The 16,875-nt window shown below is 40.6% G+C and overlaps 1 protein-coding gene and 2 non-coding genes across 11 annotated transcripts in view; all 3 read right to left on the reverse strand.

Moving 5' to 3' along the window:
• CEP295 (centrosomal protein 295) overlaps positions 1-16,875 on the reverse strand; it is a 53,569-nt gene that overhangs the window by 4,928 nt on the left and 31,766 nt on the right. For 7 of the 9 annotated variants that reach the window (XM_032852799.1, XM_032852802.1, XM_032852801.1 and 4 more), the window contains 8 exons: positions 13,230-16,728; positions 11,642-11,810; positions 11,357-11,500; positions 6,328-6,480; positions 3,092-3,174; positions 2,481-2,583; positions 1,830-2,075; positions 565-701 (listed from right to left, as the gene is read on the reverse strand). In XM_032852799.1, coding sequence (XP_032708690.1) covers positions 565-701; positions 1,830-2,075; positions 2,481-2,583; positions 3,092-3,174; positions 6,328-6,480; positions 11,357-11,500; positions 11,642-11,810; positions 13,230-16,728 — 4,534 coding nt within the window. The remainder of the gene's footprint in view (positions 1-564; positions 702-1,829; positions 2,076-2,480; positions 2,584-3,091; positions 3,175-6,327; positions 6,481-11,356; positions 11,501-11,641; positions 11,811-13,229; positions 16,729-16,875) is intronic. The other 2 variants (XM_032852800.1, XM_032852803.1) reach the window with 2 other exon arrangements.
• On the reverse strand, positions 2,672-2,741 carry LOC116865435. The gene has a single exon (XR_004382178.1). It is a non-coding gene; the product is annotated as a small nucleolar RNA U2-30 (small nucleolar RNA).
• Positions 2,890-2,969, reverse strand: LOC116865436. The gene has a single exon (XR_004382179.1). It is a non-coding gene; the product is annotated as a small nucleolar RNA U2-19 (small nucleolar RNA).

The raw sequence follows: 16,875 nt of genomic DNA on the forward strand, positions 1-16,875 counted from the left end.
ACTTTACTTAAACCCAATTCTTCCATTTCAGTTAATATGAAAGAGACTTTGATAAAAATTATTAGAAAACTGCAAATTAACCATAGTTTAGAATACAATGAGATCATTTTCAAAGTCAGGAACTATTATGTAGGACAGCCTGGGATGTCAGGGTATGGGAGCAGAAAGACCGAGGTTCAAATCTCAGCTGCTTTACTATATAGGAAGAGGCTTTAAATTTTATAAAATTAGTAATAAAAAAACACAAACCATAAAAATATTCTTGAGCATTTTATGCATGGTACTCATTAGCTAGAGATAAGGCTGACAGGACAAAATTCTAGTACAGCTTGTTTTCAATCTTGGTTCCACATCAGAATCGCTTGGGGAGCCCAAAAAAAGTTTCTGATAATTTAAGCACGCCTAGGGACTCTGATTTAATTGGTCTGGGTACAGCCTGGACACTGGGATTTTTAAAAGCTTTCCATGTGATTCTAATCGGCAGCAAGGTGAGGAACTACTGTTCTCTTTTTTTTGTTCTTGTTTTTGGAAATTCACAGCAATGAAGCACCGACATTAATGTACCTGGTAAAAGTCTCTGCTGTCTTGAGAAATCCCAGAATATGATGATATATCAAAATCTGGATGTGGTTCTAAGGGTTTAAATAGCTGACGATGCAAATTTGGAAAAGTGTGTTCCAACTCCGGAAAGTCAAGGTCAACTGTTGTAATTTTGAGAAAAAAGATAAAATTTAATTTTAGGTAACTGCAATTTAACGAAATTAATTCCATTTTTTTCATTGTCAGCAGATGCTTTCATTTTTTTTTTTTTTTTAAAGATGTGTTTTATTTATTTGACAGAGAGAGGGGGGTGGGTCACAAGTAGGCAGAGAGACAGGGGGAAGCAGGCTCCCTGCCAAGCAGAGAGCCCGACTCGGGGCTCAATCCCAGGACCCTGGGGATCATGACCTGAGCCTAAGGCAGAGGCTTTAACCCACTGAGCCACCCAGGTGCCCCAGCTGCAGACGCTTTCAAATTAAGTCCTATCATTATGTCCCACATAAAAAAACTGAGGATACTCTCAATGACCAAAACCTTTGACCAAGTTTCCATTTTCACTAGCTCCAAAGTCTTATGACATTAATTAGAAGAAGCCACTATGATCACTGCTTTGGTATAAGCGCTGATTATTCTCACTTATTTTAGTATCTGTGATTTAAAAAAAGAAAAGTTCCTGTACAGGGTGTTACTATGGGCCTGGCATCGTACTTCATGTGTATTATCTCATTTAATCTCCAACATCTCCTTTTTAACAGAAGATGAAGGAGTAAGCGATGTGTTTATTGTCTCCCAGCTAAGAAACGATCAATCTAGGGACTCGAGGTCTGATCTTATTCTCAATATTGGCAATACTGCCTCAGCTGTTAAGCTAACTTTGCAATGGTAAAGGAAGATCCGTTCATCTCCGCTACATGTTCTTCAGTCTAACTCATTCCAGATCTCCTCTCACTAAATGCCGTTTTCCATGTATTGCGTCAGAACTGCCGCAGCAGGGGCACCTGGGTGGCTCAGTGGGTTAAAGCCTCTGCCTTCGGCTCGGGTCGTGATCCCAGAGTCCTGGGATCGAGCCCCACATGGGGCTCTCTGCTTGGCGGGGAGCCTGCTTCCTCCTCTCTCTCTCTCTGCCTGCCTCTCTGCCTACTTGTGATCTCTGTCTAATAAATAAATAAAATCTTTAAAAAAAAAAAAAAAAACCACCGCAGAAGGCCATAAAGACGTGAAGCTCAAACCGTCATTCCTTAAAACTAAAAGGATGAAAGGTTATATAAAAGCGTTCAAAATAATTTTACCCTCAAGTCTGTTTTTTTCAGTCATCAAATTTGCTTCATTTCTGTGCTTGCCTCTCATCTGCTGCATGTGTGTCTTACCAGGTGTAAACTTTTCCACTGCAGGCAACAGAGGTTGATGAACTTCCCGAGAGTCCTGCCTTTGATAATGAACTTGTGATGAGGGAAGTACAGAACTTAAAATATCTCTTTCCTCTTCTTTACCAGTGGTAGATTCTTGTTCCCTGGGGTCCAGCTCTGAAAATGACCCTAAAAATTGAGTTTAATGAAAATACTTAGTGGCTGGGCATTTCCTGAGAGACAAGTTCTGGGAGAGAAGCACAGCTATATGCACTGATGAGGATCCAAGCAATTAAGAAATCTGCTCAGACAGGCTCCCACTGAATGGGAAAATGTGACAAAAGCAGGTAATTCTGAAAATATTGGAGAACCAAAGAGCATCCCTGTGGGTCTGCAGGCCTGGAACTCCCAATAATGTTTAGAGTATCATACTGCCCATTATCCTCTCAGGCAGGAACACTTTACTACTGAGATTTAAAGAAACAATCCCTCTCAGCACATCGGGACAAGCTCTCAATGTTTGCTCTCACCACTCTACTGACCTCGACTGATGATGGTCTTTCAGTTTATTTACAAACATTGTGACTTTATTACCTGGATCTGTAAGGCTCAGATCCGTGTTTTCATAACTTAGAAAGCTCCCAGTAGAAACAGTTACTGATGATAATGGCTCATGATAAACCTCTTCTGTTTCAGCCTAAAAATGAAGAGGAATGTAAGACCACAATGTAGGAAGTAACAGCTAGAAAAAAACCCAAATCAGTGACATTAGCAGTTATCAATTCTGAGCTCAGATCAAGTGTAGAAACCGTCATAGTTGTAAAGGTCAGCAGTAAAACCTTTTCATCATTGCTCAGAACTCATTAGTCTCATACACACACACACACACACCTAAGTCCTCAGTTATACTCGGTCACCTTTACACACACACACACACACACACACACACACACACACACACACACACACACACAAGCCCTTATTGTTCTAAGTTACTTTTGCTTCTCAGAACTAGAGAGATCATGCATCAGGTAGACTGGAAGGTCTTCTGATGCTCAGATTTGGCTATTTTCATCACTGATCCACTTCAGTAAGAGCAGATCTCAGAGAACACAGACTTCAGTATTTCACAACTTCTATAAACGAAAAGACAACATGAAACCAAACAGCTCTAACAATGGAGGACACATTAAGACATTACTAACATTATCCGGCTTCACAGTTGGACTCAGATACGTCTGTTCTTCCCCCACGGCATGATTCTCAGCCATAGCATCCTTGACCTTGACTGAAATTAGGGGCAGAGGGGGGTAGTTTAGATGATTACAAGTCAAATTCTTAGCACCAGAGGATATCATTTCTATTTTCCTACATTTTCTTTCATATTTTGCTTTGTAGAATTGTCTTAGACCAAAAAGAAACAAAAACATTCATTTTATTATTCATTAAAAACATTTCCTAGTCAGCATAATATGCTTTTCCCTGGAAAACTGTACTTATATTCTACGGAAAGAAAATTACCAGTATGCTGGGAAATGTTTTTGTTATTAAGTGAAGCAAGAATATTCAATCATTAATACAGTATGATCTCAAAGTTGAGAAAAATGCATATAAAAATATAATATATAAAAATTATTTGGCCTCACTCAAGAATTCAGCTATTCTGAGTTTATTTTTCTCTTACTCCAACAGTCAACATTTATGGGAAAGCTGGTCAAAGTGTATACTTATCTGTGGCTCTGAAACAGAATAAGATTAAAACTGTGCCACCAAATATATAAATTAAAATTGTGTCTCATTATCACCATGATTTTATTAAGAGACATCATACACACTAAAAGTATGTTTTTTTTTTTTTATGTTTCTTAAACGTTTTTGTAAGAAATATTTTCTCAAAGACCCAGGACACACACACTGAAATATATTATTTTGACCTAACTGATATAACCAATAAATTGTTACTTGGGTTCTTCTAAACACAGTAAAATTTTCAGTAGAGAAACTAAGATATGGTAAAATTTTATAGTAAGTTGTTATTTTTTCCTAGGCACCTCATTTCAAAAGCTAGTTGGGGAGATAAGTTAATCTGGGGCTTACCAATTCATAATCATATAACTATACTGTTATCTGTAACATACCAAGAAGATTCCCCCAGGGAGAAGATTTGGGTAGAATAAGAGGTAGAAAATAAAAGAAAGGAACAAGGTGCTTTCTTTTGGAGAAATGTTGCAGAATTCCGTACAGAGGTCCCTGAAAGAGCTGGAAGAGAAACGAGGATCACTGGTTTGGAAAGGGCTCACTGATACAAGGGACGCATTACAGAAAAGGAGAAGTAGCATCATGAAAGCAATGCCTTGAACAGTCGTCTTCCCATGACACACAAGAATTTCCTGTTTTTCTTCCGAAGCAATGCACCATTTCCCACCTTCCAACAAAAGCAAAGGGCACAGAGCTTGGAAGTTAGTGATCCCATCATAAAGCTACTAAGAAATCAGGCTGAGTGATGAGGCCGTGAATAAAGAGGAAGGGAGGGAACAGAGAAGTAACAAAGCCGACTTGTTCTTTTCTAAAACAGAAACAATATGAATGAAGAAGAGAAAAGCAGTCCCCGGGACCCAGGAACTGCCCTGGCACAATCAGAGAGGCCTTAGTGTTCTCCTGTTAAATGTGAACAATTTCACAGAATACCAATAGGAAAGGCTGCTCTGTGCGTATGATGGATCAAGACAAAAATCAGGCAACCAGTACTCACAGCTAAACACAGACAAAACCAGAGTATTATCCAAACCACAAAAATGACCAAGCATCTCCTTATCTTCGCCTGAATTAAGTGAGACAAAAAGTGTGATTTATATATTTTTAATATGTCAAATATAATTGAGAAAAAATTTTTAAAAGATTATTTATTTGAGAGAGAGAGAAAGAATCCCTAGCAGACGCTGTGCTGAGCACAGAGCCCAACGCAGGGCTTGATCCCATGATCCTGAGATCATGACCTGAGCCGAAACCAAGAGTCAGACATTTAACTGACTGAGCCATCCAGACGTGTCGAGAATGATGATTTATAATAAAAGCAGTACGTGCTCATTATGATTTTAGAAAGCACCAAAAGTTATAAAGAAGGAAAATTCATCCTTTTCCTATCAGTCATAAGCAACCACTTATTGCACTTTGATGTTTTAATTTCTTGCTTTTTTTTTTTTTTTAACATGAGTAACTGCTTCTCCTTCACTAGTTACAGCTTTTGTAAGCCTCACTCCATTATTCCCGCCTCCTGGATAATTCCAATAATGGAACTGCCCCTGCTTCCTGATAACATCCAATACTCATAAGCAGCGCCCCATTTCCTTGAAGCCTCCCCCAAATCACCTTATTCAAGCCCAAATCTTATAGACAGTTAAGTCCTTTCTAATACCTGTACTGAGACACCTCCCAGTTCCCTGTTGTGAGCATTCTACCTCACTGCAACAAGTCAGGACACTCAGCTCTGTTCAACTAATAGGTAAGTTCCTGGTCCTCTCTGATCAGAGGACACCAACAGAGATTTAGCCAGTTCACTGGCTAAATCTAAAAGAATGGTAACAGTTTCATTTTAAATTGTTGGCTCTCTCTTGTCTCTCATTCTATTAAACTATAGTGACAGCTAAAATAAAAAGAAATCTGGTTAGAAAAGGTAATTGCTTAAAAGATACTTTGGAACTAATACAGTAGAATGAACCAGAACTATGCTTTGTAGGGCAAACAATATTACACATGAAACAGTTTGTTAGGTACTTGCAGAAATTCAAAAGTGAAAAAAAAGAAAATTAATGCTGGTTGTGTTTGGAAGGCAGGATTAAGTGATTTAAAGTTTTTTCCTTGTAACCCTCTTTTCCAAATATTTTAAAGACAAAGCATGTCATTTAGAATGCCACAGAATATTTTAAAGATAATATTTAATAATATTAAATTAAATATGGACTGTTACAAATAGGCTTAAATACAAAATCTGTAGAGGTTGCCAGCGGTGAAAACCTCATACCATACCCTCATATACTTCCTATTGGCATTTATTTAGAAAAATAATTTAAAGGCAAAATTACTATTCTCTAAATAAACTTTACTCCCTCATTCAGCTTTTTGTGCAAAGAAATAATACATGCTTTTTGTAAAAAAGATAGTAAGAACCTATAATACATGAATATATAAAACAGAAAGTGAAACCTAGCCTCCAACAAAGGTAAACCTATACCAACACTTTGGTGATTATCATTCCGGACATTTTTCAATGCATAAAGACATTTTACCCCCTTCATTTAACAAGTCCAGATGCACCATAATGATTCTATTACCAACAGTCACTAAAGTTATTCACCATTTCTCATTACAAAGTACCACTAAATATCTTTCGTCCACACACCCCTGTGCACAGCAATTCCACTGCCTATTCTCGATCTCTCACCTGCTTCCTTGGAGTCATCATTACAAACGTATTCCTGGGCAATGGGGTAAAGACAACCAAATGCATCACAGTTCAGTGGGCTCCCAAAGAAACTTTGTTCTCGGCTTATTGAGACCCTTAGGGGGTCCCTGTCTTGATAAAAATCTGGTTTACCTGGAAGGAAGAAAAGATGGACTCATTAGATTTTCACTTACATTTCTAGAGTTAGTAGTTAAAACAAAAATGGCAATTTAGATTACAGGCAAAGATCTACGTAGCAAGAAAATAACCACTTATCTTTCACACAGGCCTTTAAATTATTTCACTTTGATTTTACTTTTTTTTTTTTTAATATTTTATTTATTTATTTGACAGACAGAGATCACAAGTAGGCAGAGAGGCAGGCGGGGGTGAGGGTTGGGGGAAGGAAGCTCCCCACTGAGCAGAGAGCCCGATGCAGGGCTCGATCCCAGGATCTTGGGATCATGACCTGAGCCGAAGGCAGAGGCTTAACCCACTGAGCCACCCAGCACCCCTGATTTTACTAACTTTTTAATGACAGTCCCAATTCTAACACTAAATAATACTTCAGGATTGACTAATCACTCACAGAAAAAAAAATGCCTGGAGAATTTAACCATTAATAATATTGTAAGATGCAGTCTGTGGTCATAAAGTCAAAAACAGCCACAACTAATCTGTGGTATAAGAAATCAAAGTAGAGGTTTACTCTGGAGAAACAGAGAGACTGTAATTGGGAGGACACAAGAGGAGGGTTTGAGGAGTTCTCTAAGGTTCTAATTCTTGACCTGAGTGGTGGCTACCCAGGGGTGGCTATTACAGTGGTAATCACTAAAATAAACACATAGGATTTGTGTACTTCTCTGAATGTTATACTTTGATACAAAAATAACAGACAAGTAAAGAAACAGAGGAATGGGAGATACCCCAAAGCAGAAGCTAATCTACTATGCACAACCGCAGAATCACTTGGCAATTCAAGGCACCAAATATTACATAAGTGTCACCAGGGAACAGAAGACAGGGAAAATGTTTAGAAATATCTACTTGGAACAGATCCATCCCATCTCCTAGGATCCCTGTCCCGCAGCATCATCCCCACAGAAGACTAAAGGTTTATTCTCTGGAGAAACTGAATCCAATACACTCTGAAAACGGGGCTTGGTGCCAAAAGGAAGCAGCTGTGGAAAGCAGTGAGAATGCCATAAGGTAATTAGGGGTATTCCAGTGCGCACCTCAACGCAGATGCCCCCGTGTCTGGCTCCACGATAGCAACAGCCAGACTTGTTTCAAGATTGGAGGATCTTAAATAAATTAAACTCTGAACTGCCTTAAGGAAAAGAACTCCAGATACGAAATTGAGGGTACCCAGTGAGAAACCCCCTTTTCTAATGAAGTTCAGCAGGAAACAAGGTGCCTGCTTACAGTTTCTAATTAGCCTTCAGCGTCCGACTCAAATATGCAAGACATTAGAGAAACGCCTCTAAAAAATGAGAAACAGGGGCGCCTGGGTGGCTCAGTCGGTTAAGCCGCTGCCTTCGGCTCAGGTCATGATCCCAGGGTCCTGGGATCGAGCCCCGCATCGGGCTCTCTGCACAGCGGGGAGCCTGCTTCTCTTCCTCTCTCTGCCTGCCTCTCTGCCTACTTGTGATCTCTGCCTGTCAAATAAATAAATAAAATCTTAAAAAAAAAATGAGAAACAAATAAAAAGGAACAGAAGAATTCAGACAAACTGAGAAAATACAGCAACCCGAACAAACAAAACACTATATACATTCAAAGCAGGTAATACATTGCACCCGTGAGATAACAGCGGATGCTATGAAAAAAGAAAAACAAAACAGAACCAGAAAAAGAGCAAACTTTAGAAACTGCAATTTGATGGTCAAAATGAAAATTGATAAGTTAGAAAAAAATTGAGAAAATTCTTCCAGAAAGAAAACCAAAAGCAGAAGAAATGAGCTACAGAGGAAACTGGAAGATCAATATGGATGAGTCTCTCTCAACATGACTTATCATCACCTGCCCAAGGAGTCTGTAGCCATTATCTTTTGTTCTACATGCCTCCTACCACCACGAAATTTTAATAACTACAGATACACTGTTTATCTTTTTATGTACACCTGTACTTTGGTACATAAAGAGACTAAGACTTTTTCAACTCCCCAAGAGCCAATCCTTGTCCTATTTGGAAGCAGTAACACCCTTATTAAGAACACATGATAGAGCTCCCCCAACTTTCAAGTGGAAGGTGTTTCACAGAGAAACTGGTATGATCTCACCTTCTATTAGAGGTATGTGATAGAAGTATTAGTGTTAGAAGACAGATATGCAACAGAAACTTCAAGCAAATTAAAAAAAGGAAACGATACAAGAAAGTTTTACAACACTAATTACCTTGGCAGTGAAAAACATTTATACATAAGCATAATGGTAATTTAGCTTAATTTTTCCTAAAATTCATTGCGAAGTCATGTGGTAAATATAAGAAGAAACTCATAAAAGACTTAAAAAGTGGCTGCCTCTGGTAAGGTTAAGGGGTAAGTGGTAGGTAGGGGCACGAAAAAATGCTGTTTCATGTTAAAAACTTTTAGCACTATTTTTTTTTTTTTTTTTAAGATTTTATTATTTGGCAGACAGAGATCACAAGTGGACAGAGAGGCAGGAAGAGAGAGAGGAGGAAGCAGGATTCCCTGCTGAGCAGAGAGCCTGATGCGGGGCTTGATCCTAGGACCCTGGGATCATGACCCGAGCCGAAGGCAGAGGCTCCAACCCACTGAGCCACCCAGGCGCCCCTCTATATGCGTTTTAAAACCATTTGCCTGTAGTATTTTTTTTTTTTTTAAGATTTTATTTATTTATTTGACAGAGAAAGAGAGAATACAAGTAGGCAGAGAGGCAGGCAGAGAGAGAAGGGGAAGCAGGCTCCCCGTTGAGCAGAAATCCCAATGCAGGGCTCGATCCCAGGACCCCGAGATCATGACCTAAGCTGAAGGCAGAGGCCCAACCCACTGAGCCACCCGGCCCCACTGCTTGTGGTATTTTAACTAAAAGTATTACCCAAGAAGTATGATAAAGGCTAGGATAAAAGTTCCAAAGGCCCAAGAGAGGGAAGCTTGATAGTTCAGGCCCAGTTTACCAGCAAAGGGGCCCTTTATCAGCCCTATCCTGAAGGGAGGAGCAAGATCAGGAAGGGCCTGGCAGGTGAAGCTGGAGACTCAGACTCAAATTAGACTTACTCCTCCAACTGAACAGAAGCCCAGTGAAGAGTTTCAAACACAGAGATGCAGAGAGAGATTACTCAGAATGTACCATGGAAAAATTAGAGTTCAGCGAGGCTGGAAACAGGGAGACTTGGGAAGCTATAGTAGCCACTCAAGAAGAAATGATAGGCTGCATTCAGGAGTGGGAGTGGGAACAAGTGGACAGATACCAGAGCTGAACAAGGAGAACTGAGAACTGGTGATTTTTGTTGAGTGTTGGAGAGAGAAAGACAAGGGCAGTACCAAGATTTACATCTAAGTACTTGTCCCTGAAAAGAGAAGGCTCAAGGATAAGGAGGTGGTGGTGAAGGGTGAGCTATATGCTATGTAGTTTTCCCTTTTAGACAAGATGACATTTTTACAATCTCAAACATGACCCATTAAATCACAGGAATAAAACAAACAAACAAAAACATGGGAGTCAATGGTGAGAATTTCCCAGGGTGCATTCTAAATTAGGGAAAGCACTAATTCCCTGATAGCTGTGGTTTGCCAAAGATAGCAAAATAGAGAGAATCTTTCAAAGCCAAGGAATAAATAAAATCATTGTTACAACTTCCATAAGACACAATAAGGAAGCAGAAAGGGGACTGATTTTTTTTTTTTAATTTAAAAGATTTTATTTATTTGACAGAGAGAGACCAAGCAAGCAGAGAGGCAGGCAGAGAGAGAGAGAGAGGAGGAAGGAGGCTCCCTGCCAAGCAGAGAGCCCAATGTGGGACTTGATCCCAGGACCTTGAGATCATGACCGGAGCCGAAGGCAGAGCTTAACCCACTGAGCCACCCAGGCGCCCCAAAGGGACTGATTCTTAAGAGCTACTCTGAATCTCTACCTTCCTTAATTCTTTCAAGTCAGAAACAAAGGTACAATATTTTATGGCTTAAGACCAAAGTAGTTGTTAATATTATACTCTACGTACTTTTCAAGTGACAAAGCCAATCTTCCCCCTTAAAAAAAGATGTGCTTTGATAAGTTTGATCATTTGAGCCTGAATTTTAAAAATAATTATGAAATTCAAATAGGGCTATTTACTAAAGATCGCAGGGAGCACTTTTCCTAAATAACTGCATCTAGGAAGAAGTACAGAGAAGAAATATACTTTTAACTGTCCTTAAAACCAGGATTTTAAGCAATAATTATCCTATAAAAATATAAGAAAACAGCAGTGAAGGTATTGAAATAGAAAAGCAACCAAGTGGTGCATGTGGGTGGCTCAGTAGGTTAAGCCTCTGCCTTTGGCTAAGGTCATGATTTCAGGATCCTGGGATCGAGCCCTGCATCCAGCTCTCTACTCGGCGGGGAGTCTGCTTCCCCCTCTCTCTCTGCCTGCCTCTCTGCCTACTCGTGATCTCTGTCTCTGTCTCTCTCTGTCTCTGTTAAATAAATAAATAAATCTTAAAAAAAGAAAGAAAGAAAGAAAGAAAGAAAGAAAGAAAAGGAAAGCAGCCAAGAAGAAAAGAAAATAGAGTTACTCCTAAAGAAACAAGTTTAGAAGGCAGACATGAAAGGAAGCAGGAGTGTCAGAAGCAGAGGATACTGAAGAATTTTTGCCTACAGTAAAAAGATTTTCACTACATATGAGAAAAAAACTAGTTACCTAATGCCACATTCAAGTCCAAATTCTAAATATTGTTTATGTAAACCATTATTTTCTTTTCACCAAAACTCACAGATTGTTTCTTCAAGACAAAAAATTCAGCACTGTGAAAAAATGTAGAAAACTGGCAAACTATTAAAAAAGTCTTGTTTTATCAAACCATATTACCTAGTATAGATGTTCTGCCACTTGCTGGTGACTCTACCTCTGGTATAGCACTGAGTTCATGCTGGTTCAAGTCCAATCCACATTTCACTTTTGCTACAGGTGGCTTTGAGGATCTCCTGCCCAGTTCTTTGTCCAGATGCTCACCTATCAAGTCAGTGACAAAGTTGAGCATAGTACCAACCTGTTAACATACTACAAACTTTCCTTCAGCCAGCAGGTTGCTGGAGGTGAAAGCAAAGAATAATCAGGATAGTTACAATAAAAAAAAAATGGGAGTTATCGTACCACTTTGCTGGGCACCACTCTCTTCTGAAAGCAGCTGATTATCACCAGAGTTGCTCCTATTCGCAGGACTGATGCCTTCCTGATCAGCCCTTGCTAGGTCTTGGAGAACAGGAAGCCACTCTCTGAACTTCTGAGTTTCTGTATCACCTTCAGCTGTGGGCTTACTTATCTGAAAAAGTGGGCAATTGAGGGTGGGGATGACACAAGATGAGGGATCATGTGAAGAATTCACCAGATGCGCATCACCCTTCTTAAATTAGAACCTCAACCGAATAGTTCCATCAATCACAATATTACAACTTCAGAGATTTTTAAAAATGCGATATGCCTCTAAAATACAGAAAAGGTGAGACTTCCACTGAAAAGCACCTTTCACAGGGCTTGAACTTAAAAATTTAGCCTCCAGTGTATCTTCCAGTAAGACATTACACTTTGGTACTCCTCCCTAATTTTCTTTCCCCATTACCTCTTCCTTAAAATGACCAGGAAATCCCTTTAACTCGAGTTCTCATGAACCCAACTCGAGCTTCCCTTGAATGTTAAGGGATTTATAGAATTCTATTTAGGCTAAATCATAGATTCAGGAAGTGGCTTTTTAAAATAAAATGGATAGGGGTACCTGGGTGGCTCAGTGGGTTAAGCCTCTGCCTTCAGCTCAGGTCATGATCCCAGGGTGCTGGGAAAGAGCCCTGCATCATGCTCTCTGCTCAATGGGGAGCCTGCTTCCCCCTCTCTCTCTGCCTGCCTCTCTGCCTATTTGTCAAATAAATAAAATATTTAAAAAAATAACAAAAATAAGATAAAATGGATAGATTCATATTCAGGAGTTTCCCTACAGAGAAACTACGAATGTCAACATGACCCTGCCAGTCTTCTCACCAATTCAGTAAGAACAGATCTAATTGCCTATCAACCTAAAATCAAGTCAGTTTTAGAACAGACGGTGATATAGTCACTTAAGGAAAAAGGTGGTACTAATTTTGATTCAAATACAAATGTCAACAAAGTGCTATACAGAAAGCACAAGACTTGCTACCTGCATAGAATTCTGCTAATTATTTTTCAATTTAAATTAAAAAAAAAAGATTTATTTTTTTGAGAGAGAGAGTTCACAAATGGGAGGGAGGGGCAGTGGGAGCAGACTCCCCACCGAACAGGGAGCCGACAGGGGACTCGAACCCAGGACCGTGGGATCATGACCTGAGCTGAACGCAGATGCTTAACCAACTGAGCCATGCAGTTGCCCTTGCAATTTAATCTTAGGGCAAGCTCAAAGCCCTTTATAATAAAACTTCAAATAACAACCTGCGTTTTTAACGGTGTTTGCATTTGGCTATGTCAAACTAAGGGCTGAAATCAGCTGGGCTTCAAACAACTATTAACCTTATGAACACCATGCAAGGTAGAATCAACTTTAGTGTTTTAATTTCTACACTGTTTAAGGTAGAAAATTAAAGCAGTTAAGGTCAAACCGTTTATTCTCAGTAACAGAATTTATTTAGGTCAGAAATGTAAAAAAATTTCTAGCTTGTCTGAGTTGGGTTACCTCCATCGATTTAATTTCTAGGTATTCAAGTTTCATACATACCTGACTATATTTAAAGAAATCCCTCAAAGTCTCTTGATGTTTCTGTACCTGCTGCTGCAGTGTTGTCTGTCTCTGTACAAGCAATTCTTCTTGGGCTTTTTGGCTATAATGCAGAACTTTCTTTTGTAGATCCAGCTGCTTCTGAAGTCCTAGGTTATCTTGCAGAGTTAAGACAGGTTGTGAAAAACACAAAAGTCTATCTTGAAGTCTGGGGGTCATGGAATTGCTTGAGGGAGCTGTCTGTTCATTCTTAGATGAATACAATTCACCATGGTTTTTAGATTTAACTTCAGCAAAAGGGAGTGGAATAAATGGATGCTTTTTTTCTGTGAGTGAAAACAAAGAGGGAATAGGATGCTCGGAAGATTCACTTGCAATCGATTTTGTTTGGTTGTTTAACAGTTCTTCCTGGCCCTTCTCATTAGAATGTACCACTTCCCTCTCGAAGTCCAACCGTGCTGCCAAAATACCCTGCGAAGGCAGAACAGGCGGTGATGGACTCGGAAGTCTATCCTGGGATGCTGAGATCTCAGAGTGACTTGAGGCAACAGTACTGTCACTTCTGGTTGCAAGAGGCTTTTGGATTCTTTCAGAGTCAGCAACAGGCGGTGCTACCTGGGATACCGATGAAGAGCTTATCTGCTCAGAGGACACCCTTCTCTCCAATTTACTTAGTCTTTGCAAAAGTAATTCTTCTTGGACTTCCTGTCTAGATCGAATGGTTTTTCTTTGTATTTCTAACTGCTCCTGAAGTACTTTCAAATCACCATGGGGAAGCTGGACAAAATGCTCAGAAGATAACTTCTCCTCAAATTCATATTGTCTGGGCAAAACCAAGTGTTTCTGGGTTTTCTTGGCACACGGAAGAGAATTGCTTCGTGCATGCAAGTGTTCTTGCTGAAGCGCAATCAAGTGATCTTGTTCAGGTAAAACAGGCTGTGATAAACCGAAAAGCCTATCAGGCAATCCCGGTTTCTCAGAATGTCTTGAGGAAGCTGTATTATCACTCGTAGCTGAACAAGGTTCTTGGGTTCTCCCAGATTCACTGAGAGGTAATGAAGCAAGCGAATGCTGTACAACAGGGGGTGAGAAGAAAGAGGAGCCAACATGCTCAGGAGATCTTCCTTGCTTCCACTCACTCTGTTTGTGCAGAAGCAATTCTTCCTGAGCTTCCTGTCTAGACTGAATGATAGCTTCTCTCTGTGTAGCTAACCTTTCCCCGAGCGCCTTCAAATTATCTTGCTGAGGCCGAATAAGCTGTGATATCCTCCAAAGCCTATCCTGCAACTGTGGGATCTGAAGATGGCTTGAAAGACTTTTGCTGTCACTCTCTGTTGAAGGAGGCTCCTGGGTTGTACCAGACTCAGCAGAAGGTAACGAAGTAAATGAAGGCTGCCCTACCTGGGGCTCAAATGAGGAGTCCGTTTGTTCCAAAGATACCTTTCCTTGGCTTTTCTGGCTGAAACGAAGGGCCGCCTTCTCTGTGTCCAGCCATTCTTGGTGTTTCTCCAAGTTATCTTGCAGAGGTAGTGTAGGTTGTAAAAACCCCAGACGTCTTTCCTGAAACCTCGGGATCGTAGAAGAGCTTAAGGGAACTGCACCGTCACTCTTGCCTGGCATAAACTCCTGGCATCTTTCAGACTCAGCTACCTGGGACAGGGATAAAGAGGTGCCAGTCTGTTCAGAAGAAACTGTTTTCTCTAATTCATGTGGTTTGTGTACAAATTCCCGAGTTTCTTGTTCAGTGCCAAGCATTACCCTGTGTGTATGCGACTGTTCTTGGAGTGCGGTCAGATTTTCTTGCCGTGGCAGGTTATGCTGTGGAAAACTACGAGGCCCATCCTGAAATGCTGGGATTACCGGATGACTGGAGGGAATAACACTCTCCTTTTCGGAGAAATCAAAGTTCTGAATTCTTCTAGGCTCAGTTTTAGCAGAAGCTTGTGAAGCAACTAAACATGGAGCAGCCACTGGTGGAAGTGAAGAACCCATTTGCCCAGACTCACCCCAATCCCTCTGTCTATGCAGAAGCAATTCTGCCTGGGCTTCCTGCCTGGCCTGAAGGGCATCGCTCTGTGTAGTCACCTGTTCTCGGAGCAACTGCCAACTATCATGCAAAGGGAAGAACTGCTGTAGGAAACTCAAAGACCCATCCCGAGATTTCTGGTTTTCAGACTGGCTTGAGAGAAGACCCTTCACGCTCTCAGATGAATACCGTGGGCGGATCTTCCCAGTGCCAGCACAAGGCAGTGAAGTAAATGTATGCTGAGCTACCTGCGAAGGGAGAGAAGGGGGTGCGGTCTGTTCAGACCATATTCTTCCATCCAATTCACTCTGTTTATGTGCGCATGACACTTCTTGGGCTTCTCGCCTAGCCTGAAGGCTGTCCCTCTGAATATGAAACTGTTCTTGGACAAAGTTAAAATTATCTGGCTGTGATAAGACAGGCTGTGAAAAACTCCAAAGCCTATCCGGAAGTTGTGGGACCCCAAGATGGCCTAAGGGAACTGCAGTATCATCCCTGGTTGGAGAAGATTCCTGGATTGTCCCCGATTCAGCTCTGGCAGAAGGCAGTGTAGCAAATGAATCCAGAGATACTAATGGAAGGGAGACAAAGAGGCCAGTTTGTCCTTCCAATTCTTTCTGTTTGTACAAAAGCAATTGTTCCTGAGCTTCCTGTCTTGACCGAAGAACCTCCTTCTGTAGGTCTAACTGTTCTTGGAGAGCCTTCAAATTACCCAGGTGGGCTGTGATATTTTCTGAGGTTGGCAAAGACTTACCCTGCATGTGGCTGATTACAGAAGGGCTTACAGAAACTGTACTTTTGTTCATGGTTACAAGGGATTCCTGGATTTTTCCAGATTCAGCTGTAGCAGGCAGAGAACTAAAAGCATGCTCAGCTGCCGCTGGTTGGAAGGAAGAACGTTCAGTTAGCTTGGAGGGTATACTTTCCTTGTTCTCTGAGAACCTCTGCTGGGGATCTAAAGTTTGAGAAGTTGTTGGCCGAGATATTTCAGCTATTTCTTTAGGATCCTGTATTATTAGCAGCCTATCCTGTGACAGAGGCTTTGAAAGTGTATGAGAATCTTTATGAACCAATTTATAGCCTCTCTGTTGTACTTCACTCTGTGAGAGTTGCGTAGGCTGTTCCTTTGATTCCAAAGACCGCTTGGCTAAAACATCTGAATTGATTACCATGTCTGTCTCTACCTGTGTTTGTGGAAAGAGACTTTGTCTTGGAATCTGAAAAGGATCTTCTTCTGATCTGGAGCTCTGTATGGATGGCACAGGCAGGTATTTGTTAGGACTCAGCTTGGGTCTCTGACCTTGAACCCAATGCTCTGATATGACAGTGGGTCTTTCAGTATTCTGTGGTAGTACTGATTTAACAGAGTCAGATGTCAGTGAAGTGGCTAACCCAGATGAGTACTTTCCTTTTAACATAGTCTGATATTCAAGTAATCGTTTCCTGGCTGTTTCAACAGACTGTCTGTGAAACCTAAAACAAACACAAAAAAACAAACATTATTCTTTCTTTTTTTTTTTTTAAAGATTTTATTATTTGACAGAGAGAGATCACAAGTAGGCAGAGAGGCAGACAGAGAGAGAGAGAGACAGAGAGAGAAGCAGGCCCCCTGCTGAGCAG

The sequence above is a fragment of the Lontra canadensis genome, unplaced genomic scaffold, assembly GCF_010015895.1.
Source record: "Lontra canadensis isolate GAN:19392208 unplaced genomic scaffold, GSC_riverotter_1.0 scaffold7, whole genome shotgun sequence".
Classification (NCBI taxonomy): domain Eukaryota; kingdom Metazoa; phylum Chordata; class Mammalia; order Carnivora; family Mustelidae; genus Lontra; species Lontra canadensis.